At 38.2% G+C, this 19,374-nt stretch overlaps 1 protein-coding gene across 1 annotated transcript; it reads left to right on the top strand.

Annotated features, from left to right (window-relative positions):
• The first annotated feature begins 2,848 nt into the window (after positions 1-2,848).
• Positions 2,849-17,867, top strand: susd5 (sushi domain containing 5). Its single transcript, XM_051873626.1, has 5 exons — positions 2,849-3,424; positions 6,806-7,004; positions 11,884-11,993; positions 13,222-13,410; positions 13,565-17,867. The coding sequence occupies exons 1-5, from the start codon at positions 3,349-3,351 to the stop codon at positions 14,989-14,991; spliced, it is 2,001 nt and encodes a 666-aa protein (XP_051729586.1). The 5' UTR covers positions 2,849-3,348; the 3' UTR covers positions 14,992-17,867.
• Positions 17,868-19,374: the final 1,507 nt, after the last annotated feature.

Genomic DNA, 19,374 nt, shown 5'->3' with positions numbered 1-19,374 from the left:
AGTCACTCCAAGAGCACAATGTATTCCAGAAGGTTGCAAAGAACCCCAGAGTAATCTCAATCTACAGGCCTCTCTTGCATTGGCTAAAGTAGTGTGCATGGCAAGGATGGTGTGCATGGCAGGACAACAAGATGGAAGCCAAGAACATTTGCCAAAACCATGTGAATGAGCCAGAAGACTATGAAAAGAATGTTTTGTCGAAATGAGTCTGAAATAGATCTGAATGGTTTAAAGGGGTGGTTGATTATGATTTCACTTTTTTAAATTTAGTTAGTGTGTAATGTTGCTGTTTGAGCATAAACAACATCTGCAAAGTTACGAAGCTCAAAGTTCAATGCAAAGGGAGATATTTTCTTTTACAGAAATAGCTTTTTAAGGACTACAACGAACGGCTGGTAGGGACTACAACGAGCTTCTTCCCGGGTTGGTGACATCACTAACCCTAAAATTTACATAAACCCCGCCCCTGGGACACACAACAAAGGGGGTGGGGCCATGTTGAGCTGCTTTAGAGAAGAGGAAGAATTGTTGTAGTAGAGTGTTGTTGCCATGCCGTCATTTTACGCTGGACTGCTTCACCAACGAGGGTCAATTCAACGCTGGATTTGCACAAAAGATTAACATGACGGCACATGCTAGTCGATGAGTTGAATCAACTCCACAGCAACTACATAAATTTATCCACTAACCATTCAGAAACTTCTTCCTGAGTCTCTCCATCAGTATCCGACTCCGGTTTGAACAATGTAAGGCTGAACACCGTTACTGACAATCCTCATTTTGGCTGCATGAGATTCTCCAGCTTTGTTGTTTTTGACGAACCGAGGTGCGAGCTGTTAAAGCTCCGCCCTCTTCTGGAAAGGGGGCCGGGAGCAGCAGCTCTTTTGCATTTAAAGGGACACACACAAAAACGGCGTGTTTTTGCTCACACCCAAATAAGGGCAAATTTGACAAGCTATAATAAATGATCTGTGGGGTATTTTGAGCTGAAACTTCACAGACACATTCTAGGGACACCAGAGACTTATGTTACATCTTGTAAAATCTTGTTTAAGTGCGAAGTGTTAAATTTAACAAAAAAAGAACCTAAAAAGGAACTTTGGCTAACGTTCTGGCAAGGTTCTCTTGAAGTTATAAACAAATGTTCTTCCGGTAACATTAATAGAATGTTCATTCAAAGTTACCTGGTGTTTAATAACATTCTCAAAACATTAGCACAAAAACGTTCTATATGCATCATTCATGGAATGTTTTTTTTTTCAGAACTACTACTTACTACTTGTTTCAAAACGTTCAGAGAACATTCCAAAGTAACGTTCCCATAATGTTTGTAAAATGATGAAATGGAATGTTCCCTTAAAGCCACAATATGTCAATTTTCGCCGCTAGAGGTTGCTTACTCAAAACAAAGGCGTAGCTTGATGACGCCTTGATTCGCGGAATCATGAGATGCGTTGTCTTCATGTCTACAGCCGGTGAAAAAGAATCAGGACAGGACTTGGGCAGAAATCATGTTTATGGATGAGATTATTAACGTTACTGCAGTATGAAGCAGAGCAGGACTGAATGCTGTGGGAGCAGAAACGAGGTCACTGGAGCGATTGATAATGAAAGACGAGCGCGACACACGGATTGAGAGCAGCAGAACTTTTATTATGCCACAGTCGCTGCTTCCGCTTCTTCTGGTAAAATGTATTTGGAGTAAAGCAGCGCTTTTTATCACATTAGATACATTTGTGTGTTGAAAGTTGGTATAGCATTCGCTCGGCAACTACTACGAGACTCTTGTTGCACACTGCAGTAAACTAGATCAATATTAGGCATGGTAAAACATGGTACTCGCGGTAAATCAAGAAAACAAGATTTAAACAATAAGACTTACTGTGTTGAGCTGTATAACATGATTAGTTTTCTGTCGATGAATGTATCCAAACAGTTGCTCACCTGTCTAATAAAACACATAATATATTAAAGCGTCTTTGGTGTTTCCATGGTTTCTACAAAATAAAACCAGAAATCGAGGGTAACGTGGGTATGATGTCATTGATAACGCTCCGTGTCCTGGATAAAATTGCTTATTTCTCTGGATTTAAATATTCTTGGAAACATTTGGGATAATGTAAGTACACAAGTCAACAAAATATATAACACTGTTCTAGTGGTTTTTGGATATTTTAAAATCCAAAAATCCTACATATTGTGCCTTTAATGTTTTCTCTAACATTCGCATAAACGTGGACTGGATGTTCTGAGAACATTCAGAAAGAACATTTTCATAACTTAATAGGATCTTTATCAAAACGTTCTTAGGATGTTTTGCCATCATTGTTGAAGCTATGATCATTTTGCTTAAGTAAGTGAAAATATACAATGTTTTTTTGTTTTGTTTAACTTTTTCTAGTTATAAGGAATTTGATAAAGGACTGATCTCAGTGTAGGTCAAACTTATGCAGGCTCACAGTTTCATATGTGTGTGCCGGCTTTAAGCTGTAATTGTTTGGCTAAAGCCTTGACTAAATAATAAGGTAAGGAATTTAGGATCACACACAGCTCTGTTATTGAAGGAAAATAACATTAGAAGCTGTTCAGACACACTCAGCCTGCGCTGGCCACAATCCTGCCACTTACTCACTAAAAAACAAACATACTTGCTAACTCACACTCACTATCACTTTCTCCAGCACAGACTTATTTAAAAGCCTTACAATTGACTGAATGTGAGTGGGAGTGTGTGTTTGTGGGTGGTGGGCGAAAACACCCATTATGCTTTCGCGTCACATATTGCCCAGCAGCAGCTTCATCAAAGTTACTGTGTCCTGAGGTTGGCCCCAAGAATTTAGGACACAGGCACAGTTGGTTTTGTCCTGCTCGTTCTGAACTGACATGCAGCCAGGCGCGCTATGGTGACAAGACGCACCAAAATTAAGGGTCCGGTCCTAAAAAAGCAAAAGAGAAAAAAACGCATTACACGGTGGCAAAGTTTCCTCTGTGCCAGGGAAGCACAGACCATAATGCGCACGGACTCCCCAGGGCACTGGAACAATCCCAGTGCTTAGAGCCTCTGTTCTCATGCGGTACTGCACAGGTTCTGAGTCATGACGTATTTACTGACAACGCCGTGCGAGTTTTCGCACGAGAGCACCAGCAGCTCGGTAATGTACTTCTTGGTCAGATAAACCTCCCCTTGCACCTCTGTCACTGCGTCTATTAGTTCTTTTCTTTCAGCTATCGGAATCATCGGACCTGTCCGTTTGGAGTGCGCAATTCAATTGGGATTTTTCACCTTTCCTGTCAGATTTGGAAAAGTTTTACCTCCGTTTTCCAGCAACTCCAGTTCAGCCTTTCAGAATGAGGCGAGCCTGTCACCGCGAGCTCGCGCTCCTGCCGCTGCTGGGATACCTGGCTTGCCTGACGCGCGCGGAAGGTGGGTTTCTCTTGATGATCTGTGTGGGGTTAATTTGTTTCACGCGCCTCTGCAATACGCATTTACGCGAGGTGATGAATGGACGCATGCGTGTGTCCAGCTTCCAAACGTTTAGACAGTGGTGTGAGTGTTATATTTGTTCTCGGTGTGTGTTTAGATACATGTTTGTGTGTGAAAGGGAGGGAAAAGCTGTAATTACAGCCGCTTAAAGCCGCACTCCATCAACTAATTCCTCTAAATAACAATTTAGTCTGGGTCAATGACGTGACGCACATTTGGGTGTGCGCGCGCGTACTATTAAGTTATTTAAAGTTGAATAAATGCAAGTATTGTAATTTTTTTCAATGCAGTTTAAAGTTAAAAACGTCTAGATTTTGTCTGGAGGCTCATTCAATGGCTGAATCTTTTGAGAAAAATGAAATGTCGGTAAGTGATAAGTATTATTAGGATAATCACGTGACGTAAGCATTTGTTTGTAAAATAATGTATTAATATAACCTATTTAAAAAAAAAAAAAAAAATCAAAATCAGTCTGGTTTATTCAACATGCAAGAAGCCATTTTGTTTTCTTGTGACAATAAAACCATAAACCAGATAGATGCTTATAATTGTGTAATTTCTGTGTTTTTAAGAAAAATCACATATTCTCACTTTTTAATGAAAGGTTTGGTTCAGGTCAAATGGAATAAATGTAAGAAAGCTTGATATTTATGACTCAAACTCAAAAATGGTATGAGAAAATGGTATAAGCCTAAGTGTTTGTTAGTTTGGTTTAGTGTTTCCCATTAAGATTTCTATTTATATAAAGCAACCCAAACACAAAATAAAGCCTCCATCCTTTTTGAACTAAAGATCTAATTCACATAATGAATTTCATGTTCATCCACCACAAACCCCTGATATCTTCACATCAGCATAACAGACTCATCAATATGACACTAATGAATTTGTAACAAACGATTGATAGATGACAGGTTGTTTGTGGTTGGGTCAGCTTGATTAGTCAGACTTCTGAACATGACTCAGACTGGATTTACCTCACTGACACCAACCTGCTAAACTTAACTGTTCCAGTTCAAATTCATCCCAAATGATGATGTTAACTGATGCGTCTTTATTAGACATGGAAGTACGAGACAAAAAGCTGCACGTTTTGGTGATGTGATCATATAACCTCAGTTATAACACAAAGCTTGATGCAGACACTGAATCAGAGGCTCTGTGTAAGTTCAGAGAGTTTACAGAGGAATTGACTCACTCAAGCTGCTATATTATTTCCTCCGTGTGAAACTGACAAACTAATGATGTAATGAAGTTTCCTTATGAGAGTTTTGCCTGTGATGTGTGTTTACATCATATATGTGTGTGTGTGTGTGTGTGTGTGTGTGTGTGTGTGTGTGTGTGTGATATCCAGGGTGGGGCTTGTGATAAAAATGTGTGGATTTATGTGTGTACACTATTAAAAATAAATATTCCAAAAGGGATTTTTTTTTTTATAGTGATGCAACAGAAGAACCTTTCAGTGAACAGTTCTTAAAACAACCATTTTTAATTCACATTTTAATAGTCTAAAGAACCTTTTTCCACAATAAAGAACTTTTTGTGCATTGTAAAGATTCCATGGCAATCATCAATGGCATTAAAAAATATATATATATATTTTTATTTTTAAGAGTGTGCAGTAGTGGCCAAAAATGATGCCTGGCCAAGAAAAGTTGACATCTTCACCCTTTATTCAAATATTATTAAAAATTTGTCGTAATGACAAATCTGTCAGATTTTATATGCATCTTTTGTAGTTGTGCTTGGAGTGGTTTGTTTTATTTGTGATAACGCAATGAAAAATGACAAATTGTGCGGATATCATTTTTGGCCAGGCTGTTATACAAATAAAACGAACACATGCAAAAACAAGAGATAACCAACAAAATATTAATAACTGATTATGTTGCAGTCAGTGTAAAGGCCCGTTCACACCAAGAAAGATAACTATAAATATAACAGTAAAGCTATAGCTGTTGAACGATTAAACACTGACAGCCAATCAGAATCCATTCTAATTTAAGCGCTCGCGCATTTAAAATGGCAGACGACATCGCGGAGAAGTTAACCGCTGAGGTCCAGAAAAAGCCACCACTTTTTGACAAGTCAACCCCTCTTTTCAAGGATACTTTAAAGAAAATGGATATATGAAAAACAATCGGTCATACCCTTCGAATAAATGGTGAGAGGTACTTTATTAACGATGAGATCATTATGCTAGGCTAGCAAACAGTGTAACATAAAATTACCTCAGATATCCAGCGCTAGTTTCTACAACATTGTCTTACTTTGTTTGAAGGTCCAGTGAAAAAGACTAGGCGTTGTTTTTATTCCACTGTTAGATTATATCGATTACGCTAGCTATTCACTCAAAACATAGCATGCTGAGGACATCTGCTGGTTAAAGCCGTGTAAATGCAACAAGAACAGCAATGTTGTAAACACTTTGAAACAGCAGTGCGTGAGTTTAGAATCGTTCGTTGGTATGGAAGCAAATATATTTATCGTTATAGTTATCTTTATAGTTTTCATTCTTGGTGTGAACGGGCCTGTGAGCTTTGTTTTTTTCTGTGCATTTTTTGCATAGTAATTGGCAAATAATTTTGTCAGATAAATACCTTAAGTTTTTTGTTCTTCCCTCATATTTAAAATATATATATATATATATATTTTTTTTTTTTTTTTTTTTTTTTTTTTCTCATATGTTGATGGTTTAATCGAACTTGTAGGGTCATTAAAAATGGATATGACACATCTAGCGCCAGACATCACTTTTGGCCACTGCTGTACACTAAACAAAAATTAGGTTTTTCTCAGTGATGCCATAGAAAAACCATTTTTGGTTCCCCAAAGAATCTTTCAGTGATCATTTCTTAAAAGAACCATTTTTTTCTTAGTGTGAAGAACATTGTAATAAGTTGAAGAACATTTTCCACTATAAAGAACCTTTTGTGCAATGGAAAGATTCCATGGATGTTAAAGGTTCTTCATGGAGCCATCAATGCCAATAAGAGTGTATGTGAATTCATTTTGAAACCAGTTGGTATAGCTTTAAACTGCCACAATGCCCAAAAACAATACTTCCCTCACTTGACCCTATTCAGGTTGTATCCGTCTCTTTAAGATTGCCTTTTGACATACAAAGTTCTTTGGTGATGTAATTCATGCCATTCATAGTCATACCACCTGTAGATATCATAACAACAATTTGCTGTGGTTATATCCTTGAATTCTCCAAATCTCATGATGTCCTTCTCATTTACTCAGTTTGAGGTAATGTATTCTCAAATGCGCATTCTAGGAATAACACACTACTTAAACTGGTTTGTTTTGTCCCAGTCTCTCCATTAGGACGTGTATTCTTACTGGACTTGGAGAGTTTTTCAAAAGCTGGACAGGAGGAAGGGTTCGAAGCAGCGACGCACGCCTGCATCTCTCAAGGGGCCCGGGTGGCATCTGGGGCCGACCTGCATCACGCAGTGTTGGAATGTGCCTTCTCAGCCTGCTCGCGTGGTTGGCTCTCCGGACCGAGCGTGGGGTAAGAACATTAATTACCTGAAGAACAGAGCTTATGCTGTAGGTCAGAGTGCTGCTTTGTGCATTATAAGCAGGGCTTGACATGAACTTTTTTGCTCACCAGCCGCTGTGGCCAGTGGTTTTCCAAAGATACTAGCCACTTAGCATTTTCACTGGCCACAATTTTGACATCGATACCATGGGGAAAAACTGCCTCATAGAAATTTTTAATATTATCTCATAATTTGGCATTAGGTACATTAGGCTGCTGTCACTTTAAGACCTAACGCACAGATCCATTATACTGTTACACATGGGTTTTCTTTTTCAACTGTTTACATTCACTTAAAACATAACTGACTGTGTTTACGTGAATACTCGTCAAGGCCAGCATTTTGACATTATTTTGTGTGTATTTGACTGTTTAAGTGCAAAAAGTAGTGTAAACGAACTCAATTTAGTACTGAGAGGTGGCTTTATGCGTGCACACTTTGAGTACACACAAAATGAGTATTGGAAGCCTTTCAGATATTTCAGTAGTGATATGTATAGAAGAATCAATATTTCTGACACTACATTGCACTTAGTTTATTATTTCTGATGCCTTTTTAAAAGACTACAATTGAAAAATTTATACATTATATATAAAATTCAACCCGCCAAAGTGGCTAGTAGGATTGACTGCGTTACACGCCACTGCTGAAATCCACCGGGTTGGCGGGTGTCAATGTCAAGCCCTGATTATAACGTCAGTTACGTAATCAGATTACAGTGACTGACACCTCTTCAGGAGTAAGTGCAGAGGTGTTGTGTGCGCTGTGTAAACATGATGGTTATTGTAGTTCTAGACTAGACAGAAACAGATTCAGTCTTCCTCAGAATGAAAAAAACTGTGAAATGCAAACACAGAATATTATGTTAACCTGCATAATTAAATATGTTAAATAATACAAATATACTTTATGCATTTAATCTCACTTTATTAACCAATGTCTTTGCTGCTGAACTTCGAGGATCCAATTCAACCATACTAAGCAAAAATGACTAAACATCCACGTCCGAAATCGCATACTCTCTTGAGTAGGTACTTATTTTGAATAAGTAATTACATCACAACAGCTACATTCTATATAGTATGAGTGTGTGTAGTATGAATGTAATCTGGATGTACTACATTCACTATGTTGACACTATCACGTGACCTACCTGCGTCAGATGTGCCACATCACTGCTCACAAATCCTCTCCCGTGGCCTCATGGGATAGTAAAGTGTCCATCATATGCACACTTCAGAATCTCACCGGAAGAAGTAGGTCATCCAGGTACATTTTGCCTACTCTTTCATGCGTACTGTGAATTCGGACATATGTGACATACTGTTTTTCGCCTACTATATAGTAGGTAAGTATGCGATTTCAGATACAGCCTGTAACTTTATTCTCATTCGTCCTATTCTTCTGCAATCCAGAATGGCAGCACAGCTGAAAGGTTTGTTTGAGCTGCGCCCTCTACTGTACAGGCATGCATTTGCTTTTCATTCAGCTTGAGGCTTATTCATTTCACTTTTGGTGTGAAAGGGCCTTTACATTTGCCAAAAACAGAACTTTTTCCTTAGTTATTTAAAAACAAACATGCAAGCCCAGCCCAGGTGAGAAAAAGTAATGCAAAGTAACATATTGCATTACTTTTTAAAAAGTAAGTAACACAATTAGTTAATTTTTAGGGAGTAACACAATATTGTAACGCATTACTTTTAAAAGCATCACTGTGAACGGGCATTGTGCATTTTTGAGGCATGATAATGAGATCCGTTGCAGTGTGTGATTGCAAGACAGAGAAAATCCTACCTGTGAATTCAGCCAGAAGATTCCTATTTACACCTCAGGGCCTGAGAGAAATGGACCTGAACTGCTGTGAGGGAACATATCAGCACCTTCCATGTGTTCATTTTCTCTGCAGCTCCATTGGCGAGGTGTATTACTTTACCACTGAGCACAAATCCCAAAATAATTCTCACATTGAAAATGTGGTCCAAAATGACTTATTCTTTTTAAATGAAACATATGCAGTGGGCTGAGAAAGTATTTGGACACTTAAGCAATACATATCAAACAGAATGGCATCTGAATTTTAATTATGTATTATATATTGTTAAAATATATTATAAATAACTGGTAGTTAGGGGCCAAGCATCGAAGGTGCGTAGGCACCTATTGTATCCGTTGGCGTTCTTCTTATTATTCTTCCGTTTCTTCCGCTCTGGAAGTCTATGGCAGCCCATAGAACCGTTTGTGGGAAAGTTGTGAAATTTGGCACACTGATAGAGGATGGTCTGAAATGTGTCCATAGCAAATTTGGAGTGTCTAACTTAATCCCTCTAGCGCCACCAACTGTCCAAAGTTGCACTCATGTTTGTGCTAATAACTTTTGAACCGTAATGGCTAGAAACAAAATTCTCAAAATGTTCTCCTCTGATTCCTTGGCTCATGCCGATTCGATTAAACCATTCATTTGCATCATGATAATTTGTCCGCCATGTTGAATTTTCCGAAAAACCTACTTTTTCGAACTTGTCCTAGACGCTTCATTTGATTTTCATGAAAATCAAATCAGATCATCTTCAGTCCATGCTGGCAAAAAGTTATTAAAAGCTTTCTGATAAACTTAACCATTCTCGAATAACACGCAAATAAAATGAATGTAGAACACCCCAAATTGGACTCAAGGCTGTATCTCCGCAACACTTTATCATATTGAGACCAAACTTGGTACAGGTCATCACAGAGACTTATTTTCACGGGAGTCATCTCCTTCGACTCTTTAAATCCTTGCCGAGTCCTTGATAAGCTGTAATTTGTTCCTGTGGTCAAAGCTGAATTTTCAGCATCATTACTCCAGTCTTCAGAGTCACATGACCCTTCAGAAATCATTCTAATATGCTGATTTGCTGCTCAAGAAACATTTCTGCTTATTATTAATGTTGAACTTTTGTGCTTCATATTTTTGTGGAAACCATGATACATTTTTTTCAGGAAATAGAAAGTTCAAAAGAACAGTGGTAAAAATGCATCCTTGCTGAGTAAAAGTATTACTGACCCCAAAAATAGATCTATAAATATAACTATATTTAGTAAAATTAATGCCTACAAGCAAACAATGGCAATGGTATAAGAAAAACAAGCTTAATTCAAGACATACTCTTTGTTCTAAGCTTTAAACTTCTGTCTAATAGGTCTGGACTACAAAATTCAGAGCATTCTGTTGTTATCAAGTATGAATTTATGCATGTCTGAGGCCTTTGTTGAATATCACTTGCATCTGTGAGTTTCGCCAAAAGGAGTGGCCTTCCCTTCAGAACAACCTATAGATTACACATGGATTTCTTGGATGTGACGCATACATTTCACATAAATGACATACACATGGATATCTCCTTGCAATCTAACCTCAAGAAAATCTACCTCAGTTCAGTCTTCATCACTAAACGTTGACACAGGGTGTTTCCTAGTAACTTAACACTGTCCCAAGAGGGTCTAGTCTCATAAGTCTCAAGCAGTCTGGTTGTGTTTTGAGCCTCCCTCCGTGCTCACTCAGACATACCCACATGCTCATAATTCTGATTAAGACTTCACAGCCGAGTGTTAAAAGGTGAGGTAAGCAACTTACTTCCCTCACAAACATTTGGAGGAATGTCTCTAAAACAATTGGGACAAAACAGACAGACATTCTTGGCTGTAGATATACACAGTATATTCAGAAACCTTAACTGCACTCTTAAATAAAGGTTCAATATATAGAAGAAGTCAATTTTAAAGAACCCTTTATGCCAAAAAGGTTCTATATAAGGAGAAATGTCTTAAATGATTGCATCATACTTTCATGTTTAATGGGTTATTTCAATTTTTTTTTTCCTTGTAATAAAGTATGTTTATGATTAGGTTTAATTCATAAAATTTAAATAAAAAATGAATTAAAACAAAATTAATTAATTAAAGTGCCCCTATTATGCTATTTTAAAGGCTCCTAATTTTGTTTTGGAGTCTCCTACAATAGGTTTACATCCATCCAAGGTCAAAAAACACTTTAATTTATAATTAGTTGAGTTAAATAAAACTACCTAGCAGGTTGAGCAAACATTTAACCCAACTGCTGGGTTAAAACAACCCAATTTGTCCATTTTCAACCCAACCTCAGTTGTTTTTAACCCAGCATTTTTTAGAGTGCATTAACACAAATTCCACATTCTATATTAATGTGGCACGTCACTACTATTTCAGCCTTTCTACCTCAAAATTTCATGTTTAATTAAATGTGTTACTTGCAGTTTCTTTGTATTTATTTGTGAAATTTATAAGCAATTTCTGAGTGAACTGTTCCAAAGTTTTAACCCAAACATTTAACCCAACCGCTGAGTTAAAACAACCCAATTGCTGGGTTTGTCCATTTTTAACCCAACCTGGGTTGTATTTAACCCAGCATTTTTTAGAGCGTACACAATTTTTTTTCCAGTGCATGTAATGCATGGGTTTTCCAACTTTTTGATGCCAAGGACCTCCAAATATTATGAGTTTCTCATGGCTTATTGCTTTTTTAATCACTTTTTTGACAGACACACTCAGAAAATGGTGAGAGACAAAAGCTTTGAAAACATGCACACATGATAGAAAACAGACCTGTGATGTGAATTTATACAAACACTGGAGACATTAGCAATGTGATGGGGATTTACTGCATAGGTGTGTGTGTGTTTGTGTATGCATGTTGAAATAGTTCATGAGCTGCATATGTAAGCAGAATTTAACAGTGACATCACGTCTGTTGCCTTTATAAGGAAGAGGACAAAAAAGATGAGAGAAAGAATTCTTCTAATTCGCTTCCAACTTGCCAATGTGTGATTTCAGGACCACAGTGTGCAGCGACGTCCCGGGGAGTTTGAGGCCAGTTGACGTTCAGCTGGAGAATTTAACCGCGGACACTGAGAGACTGGGCGTGTTCTGTGTGAAAGATAGTGGTAAGTTTTAAATCACTGAAACTGAGGAACTGTAGAAGGGGGCTGTGTTTTTTCACTTAGGAGGGATCATGAGGGAATATTTCATGTAACACATACCTAAATACTTGGGCCTGTTTCATATACCGCATGTGAAAGAAGCAGAACAAAAGCATGTGAGTAGAGCGGTTTTCAAACTTTTTATGCCAAGGACCCTAAATGTGATGATCCTTTTCAGAGAGACTCTTTTCTTAAAAAGTAAAAGTAGCGATTTATTTTTTTCTATATAAGTCTCTGGTGTCCCTAGAATGTGTCTGTGAAGTTTCAGCTCAAAATACCCCACAGATCATTTATTATAGCTTGTCAAATTTTCCCTTATTTGGGTGTGAGCAAAAACACACCGTTTTTGTGTGCATCCCTTTAAATGCAAATGAGCTGCTGTCCCCGCCTGCTTTCCAAAAGAGGGCGGAGCTTTAACAACTCATGCTCCAGTTGATCAACAACAACAAAGCTGGAGAATCTCATGCAGCCAAAATGATGATTGTCAGTAACAGTGTTCAGCCTTACATTGTTCAAACTGATGGAGAGACTCAGGAAGAAGTTACAACTTTTAGAATGCATCTGTACATTTCTGAACGGTTAGTGGATAAATTTATGTAGTTGCTGTGGAGTTGATCCAACTCATCGACTAGCATCTGCCGTCATGTTAATCTTTTGTGCAAATCCAGCGTTGAATTGACCCTCGTTTGTGAAGCAGTCCGGTGTAAAATGACAGTATGGTAACAACAATCTACAACAACTCTTCCTCTTCTCTAAGGCAGCCCGACATGGCCTCGCCCCCTTTGTTGCGTGTTCTCGGGGGGCGGGGTTTATGTCAATTTTAGGGTTAGTAATGTCACTAACCCAGGAAGAAGCTCATTGTATTCCCAACCAGCCATTTGTTGTAGCCCTTAAACAGAGAATTCTTTAAAAGAAAATATCTCCCTTTGCATTGAGCTTTGAGCATCGTATCTCAAACAGCAACATTACACACTAACTAAAGTTAAAAAAGTGAAATCATAATCAACCACCCCTTTAAGGTGTTTACACACAATCCGATTGCTAACGGTTTATTTGGTCGCATGTAAACATAGCTACTGTGAGCCTGATAATTCAGTGTGCAGTGTGAAACAGACCTTGCTCTAATTCATCCTTTTTGACAAACTCTTCTCCTTCATGACTGACCCTGTTCCACTTCCCCTTCATCCATCAGATGCTCCATGTGGGCAGCCTCCTTCATTTCCACACTCATATCTGCAGGGGAAAACTGGGCTGGATCTGGGGGATGAACTCCTGTACGCCTGTGACCCAGGATACAAACTGCCCAATGGAGAAACGGCCTTCAGCCTGCTTTGCGACAGCTGTGGAGAATGGTACGGCCTGGTGCAGCACTGCGTCAAAGGTGAGCTGCAAACTCATTGGTGAGGTTTAAGAACTAAAAGAGCCATGCCGAACATGAGAAAGAGGCTCCAAGATGCTCAATTCTTGAGGTTCAAAGGGTTTGTTTGGCTTTCGGGTGTAGCTGCGTAGTCTTCAATATGTTTTATTTGTTGCAGATGATCCTGAAGGCCACATCGACTATGAAGATAAGTTAACAAATGGCCATCTGAGGGAGGAGCATCATAGTTCCTTGATTCCAGGAGGAACGCAGCCAACTGATCATGAAGTGGAAGAATCCACCCCTGAGCCTGAGTTTGAACAGACAGTCGTGTCAGAGGAGGAGAATGATGAAGATTCAAAAGTATCAGTCACTGAACCTCCAGTGTCTCAGCTCAGTCAGAAGCACATGTTCTGGTTCCCTTCAGAGGCTTTCCAGGATGAGAAAAAGCATCCGAGTATCACTACGGATACCTCCTCTGTTAAAAGCTCCAGTGAAGATGAGAATCACATGAAGGTCAAAACAACCGACATCCAATCTGATCCCGACACAATCACAGAGGAACATGACCATCCGACCGATCCTCCCACCGATGAACCTGCCAGTCCCAGTGCCGGTGGCACGGATGAATCCTGGCTAGATGGATATCCTGTTACTCATGATGAAGCTAAAGCTGGAGGCGAGTCCACAGGGGAGGTGGGACCAGAACAGGGGGTGGAGACAGAGAGCGTGACTGAACACTCAGAAGTGGAGGTGTTTGAGGATGTAAACAAAAACCCTGTGGAAGAAGAGACTGGAGGTTTGATTTACAGTCCTGAAGAGGAAGAAGATGGAGAAACGAAAAATCCTGAGGACAAGATCCACAGGAAAGGAAACGAGGAGGAGCTTGGCAAAGGGTCAACCATACTTGAAAAGGAAGAGTCTGTTGTATCACATTATGAGGAAACGACTGAAGGACTTGCAGAAGATGAAATGGAGAAAGAGACGTACACTCCAGAGGAAACAGACTCTGATGGATCCGAAACATTGGGGTTTGATGGTGTTACTGACAGTCCAAATGGTGTGGAGATGAAAACCACCACCTTCATTACTCAGACTACACCCAGTCCAGATGATATTGCTCTCTACAAAGTGTACACACCAGCTTCCGCTCCTGAGAATGTGAGCACCAGTCAAGAAGGTCTAGGCCCCGAGAACACGTCCACACCTTCAGGGATGGTAAGCCTGGATGATGAAATCACCAGCATGCCCACCCCCGTCATTAAGGATCCATGGGAAACCATTGATAATGGCCACTTACTGGAGCACATCCCTGGTCACATCCCGACAGAAATCCCTGAAAATCGGAGTGTGATGGAACGAGGTGGAGATCCCAGCCTGGACCAGCAGGAGCGGGCTGGGGAGGGTTCTTGTACGGAAGACCCCTGTCACGGTTCAGGCCATGGGCCGATGATCGCGGCCATTATCATTGGTGTGGTAGCGGCAGTGGTGGGCGTGGTCTTAGGGGTGTGGTGTTATAAAAAGAGGCAACTAAAGAGCTCGCACTACCAGCTCAATGGAACTAACAGGCAAACGCAGTGCATTGAATTACAACAGACTGTGTGAGAGTCGTACAGATCCTCACGAATCCACACAGCTTACACAAGCATCCATACAAAGCCATTCATGTATGAACATTACAGTCTGTGTCCACCAGGGCTGAGCAAAATCTAGAATTGAATTATTGTCTCTCTTTTGATTCATAAATGTGAATTTGAAATCTATCTATCTATCGATTTATCGTTGTCTATCTATCTATCATTCTGTCATTCTATCTTTCTATCGTTGTCTATCTAATGTTCTGTCTATCTATTTATCTATCTATCGATCTATCTATCTCTATCTATCGTTTGTTCTATCAAACAAAGCTTTCTTTGTTGACAAACTTTGCTTTTCATAATTTTGTAGTAAAATTACAGTTATATGAATTTTAATGAACTTAAATTTGCCTCAAATTCAAGAATTGCATTGCAATTCAAAAACAAATTCTCAATTCAATTCTGAATGGCACAAAACAACACTATGTTCAAAACTCCTTTACCACACAATGTCTGTTGGATAGGATTGTTTAGTGCTTATTTCTGTTTTCCATGCTTTCTTTTTCTTTATTTTTTCATTGTATTGTGGATAATTGATGTGTCATGAATCTGATGTCCTCTCTTACTTTGGACGGACTGCATTGGACTGCGGGTCGGTGCATGTATGTACATGGTGCCCGTCTGTCCTTGTTAACAGATTTGTATGTGTTTATAGCTTCGTCCATTAGTGAGTAAGCGTGCGGGAAAGAATCATCGTGACTTTAGCCTATTTTAGTGTGTGTGAGAAAAAAAAAAAAAAAAAACAGTGTGGTTGAACTTAGCATTCTGTGTGTGCTATTGAAAGTTTCTAGCTCACAGACAGGTGAGACATTCTGGTCAGAAGAACTGAGGGTGAATTCTGATTGGCTCAGAATAAATAGCTTTCTTCCCTAAATTTAGAACACAATGAGCATTTGTTCATTTTAGACCTTTTTCCTTTAAATAGGTGAGTTTCTTGGGGTTGAGCTCAGGACTCAGAAAGATTCACACTCACAGACAGGTGAGACATTCTGCTTAGAGGAACTGATGGCGGATTCTGATTGGCTTTCAACACATTTACAGCTTGCTGAGTTTCAGTTTCTTTCAGTCATGTAGTGCTATTAAAGTTGAATTATAGCAGACTATAATTCAACAGATTTTCAGCAGAATAGCAGATTTTCTATGTACAATTTCCCAAATGTCTCATTGATGTTCAGTACAAACCTTTTTAGGCCGTTTTTTTTCTCTTTTCTTTTCTTCATTCTTAACTCATTTATCATCTCCAGCTACATTTAGGCATATTTATATCAACTGTATTATAAATGTAAAAACTTTATTTTAGAACTAGTTAATTAAAACAAAACACAAATCAGATACATCTGCAATAACTTTTTATTTCAGTTGTCTTACTTAAATCAAACATTTATATAGGATGTTGTATGCTATTTTTTTTCCAGTTCTCTTTTAGATAATAATAATAATAATAATAATAATAGTTAATAAAGTGTAGTAAAGCCATTTATTCCTAGGTGTTGTTAGAGCAAGCGTAGTGTATTTGTTTTTTTTTTTTTGGTTTGTTTGTTTTTTACATTGATTTAATTATAAATGAAGAAGAGTGGAATAAAGATGTTCACACCAAGAACGATAACTATAAAAAGGTAACTATATTTGCGTCCACACCAACAAACGATAACAAAGCCTAGTCTTTTTCACTGCAACTTCAAACAAAGCAAGACAATGTTGTGAATGTGAAACTAGCGCTGAGGTAATTTTTTATGTTACACTGTTTGCTAGCCTGGCATAATGATCTCATCGTTATTAACTTCTCACCCTTTATTCCGAGGGTATGACCGATTGTTTTCCATATATCCACTTTCAGTATCCTGAAAAGGGGGTTTTGACTTGTCAAACAGTGGTGGCTTTTTCTGGACTTCGGCGATTAACTTCTCCGCGATGTCTGCCATTTTAAATGCGCGAGCGCTTAAATTAGAATGGATTCTGATTGGCTGTCACTGTTTTATCGTTAAACAGCTGGGGGAAAAAACTGTTCTGGAAGTGATCCCAGCGACATTGTTTCTATATATCGTTATAGCTGTGGTGTGGACAGTGCTATTCTTTTAAATTTAGAACGATTTTTAGAACTATATATTTATTTTTATGCTCATTATAGTTATCGTTCTTGGTGTGAACGGGCCTTAAATCTTTATTTGAACTTTGCAGGGTCATTTGCAAGTATCTATTAATGATCGGCTGTCAAAATTAACATTATCTAACTGTTTGGGTATCTTTGAATGTTGATTGTTACTTTTTTAAATTTCCTTTCAGCTGATGTTAGCTTTTGTTGTAGAATATACCCTCTCAGTGAGTTCATCTCTGTTTAGTAAAGAATCTAGTAGATACTTTCAAATGATGAAAATCACAGCAGTTTCTCATACAGGAGCCAAAAATACTTGCAAAATGGTGATACCCTTCTCATCTCTTTTCCAGTCTTGATGCAAAGAATGTAAAAAAAGAAAATCAGTTGCAATTGGCTACTGTGCTGGTTTTTACTTTTAGTTGAACCGAGATATATTTAAATCTATATGGTGGAAAAAGACCTGAACTGCAAATTTGTCGGGTAAATGTGGCCACTGGAACTATTTTATTTGCTGTGATGTTGTTTTTCTGAACTGTAAAGTGTTTTTATTGTGATATATGGAGCCGTGAGATTTCATAATCTTTGTTCTGTTATTCTGTGATCATTTCAATTCCATTTGAAGCTAAAACGGCTTGGTAATATCAACATTACTCTGCGACAAATAGATGTGACATGAAGGTATCTGTCTAAACATAGCTGTGGAAAACTAACTGAACATTAACCAATAAATTACTTTGGGGGGAAATGTCCGCTTTAGTGTTCCTTGGTGTCAACATGGCTGTGGGAGCTTAAAAAACATTTCCTTCCTAAAATAAGACTGCAAACATTTGCATAGTGTTGCCAGGTGTCTCTGTATGTGTGTAAGAGCAGCAGGGCTAAATCTGATCACAAAAGAGTGATGTTTTCTGTCTTTTCTGTCGTTTTTAGACCACCAAACACTCAGAAACACTCCTGCATACAAACACTTACACAGCGGGAGAACAGAGACTTGTTTAAATGTGTTTGAACATGGAGTATCTGTGCAGTTTATCACACCATAGTAGGAAAAACCCACAGAGAAAAGGAAAGAAGGGGTGGGGGATGAGGAACGAGAGATGTGGAGCGAGGCTGGATTAAAAAAAATGTACTATTAAAATTCAAGTGTTTTGCTTAAGGCCCAGTGTTTAGTCTTTTGCTATTAAATTTAGCCTGAATGTTTATGACTCTTAAGGGCAGGCATTACTGGTTCAGCCTTTAAAAACAGACAAGTTTTTTTTGATTTCTTCACAACCCCATTTTACACATATTTTGAAAAATAGCCAAGTGAACATTTGTGAAGGTATCAACTATTAGTGTTAACATTTGGTACAGATTGTGTGAGGCTTGGCATAACCAAAAAAAGTGCTAAGCTCAAGATCTTAAAGTCAGTTTTTCCAAAAAAAACGAAAACAAAGGATGAGAACTGTATAAAAATAGTGTAGCCTAACACTCGAGGTACTCAATGTTTTTGTTCAAAATTAACATTTAATAAGGAGTCAATACATCCCAGGTGAAAAAAAGTACATTTCTATAATGTACTTAAAGTGCTCTATTTTCGTGCACTAATTTTGTACTTAATATACTAAAAATTCTTCTTTAGTACTTCTTAAGATAATCTTAAGAACATATAAGTGTACTCAGCTGTGCTATTTTGAGACACCATGAAATATGAACTTAAATGTGCTTTTAATATACTATCTCTGTATTTAAAAAATATATTTAGTTACTAATTGTAGTACACTATGGGTTCAAATGTACTATAAATAATATCTAAATACATTTTTTTAAATACAGAGATAGTATATTAAAAGCACATTTAAGTTCATATTTCATGGTGTCTCAAAATAGCACAGCTGAGTACACTTATATGTTCTTAAGATTATCTTAAGAAGTACTAAAGAAGAATTTTTAGTATATTAAGAACAAAAATTAGTGCGCAAAAATAGAGCACTTTAAGCACATTATTGAAATGTACTTTTTTTTCACCTGGGATCATCAATTCTTCTCCCAAAACGTGTTTTTGTCTTACCCTGATTAAGCCTATTATGCGTTCCAGACGAGGTTGTACATGGGAATATCCCAAATTAAAAATCCCACTTCAGACCTCAGTGTGTTTCGGTCACGTTCACATGTTGATTTTGCCACGACAACACAAGGAGAAGATATCGTGTTTTTGGGTCAATTATTGCAAAAACAGAATAAAAATAACATAATCGCTTTGAAAACAGCTGACGAAAA

Source organism: Ctenopharyngodon idella, chromosome 19, assembly GCF_019924925.1.
Source record: "Ctenopharyngodon idella isolate HZGC_01 chromosome 19, HZGC01, whole genome shotgun sequence".
Classification (NCBI taxonomy): domain Eukaryota; kingdom Metazoa; phylum Chordata; class Actinopteri; order Cypriniformes; family Xenocyprididae; genus Ctenopharyngodon; species Ctenopharyngodon idella.
Note: the sequence above shows the minus strand (reverse complement) of the source record. Positions and strands in the feature narration are given on the sequence as shown.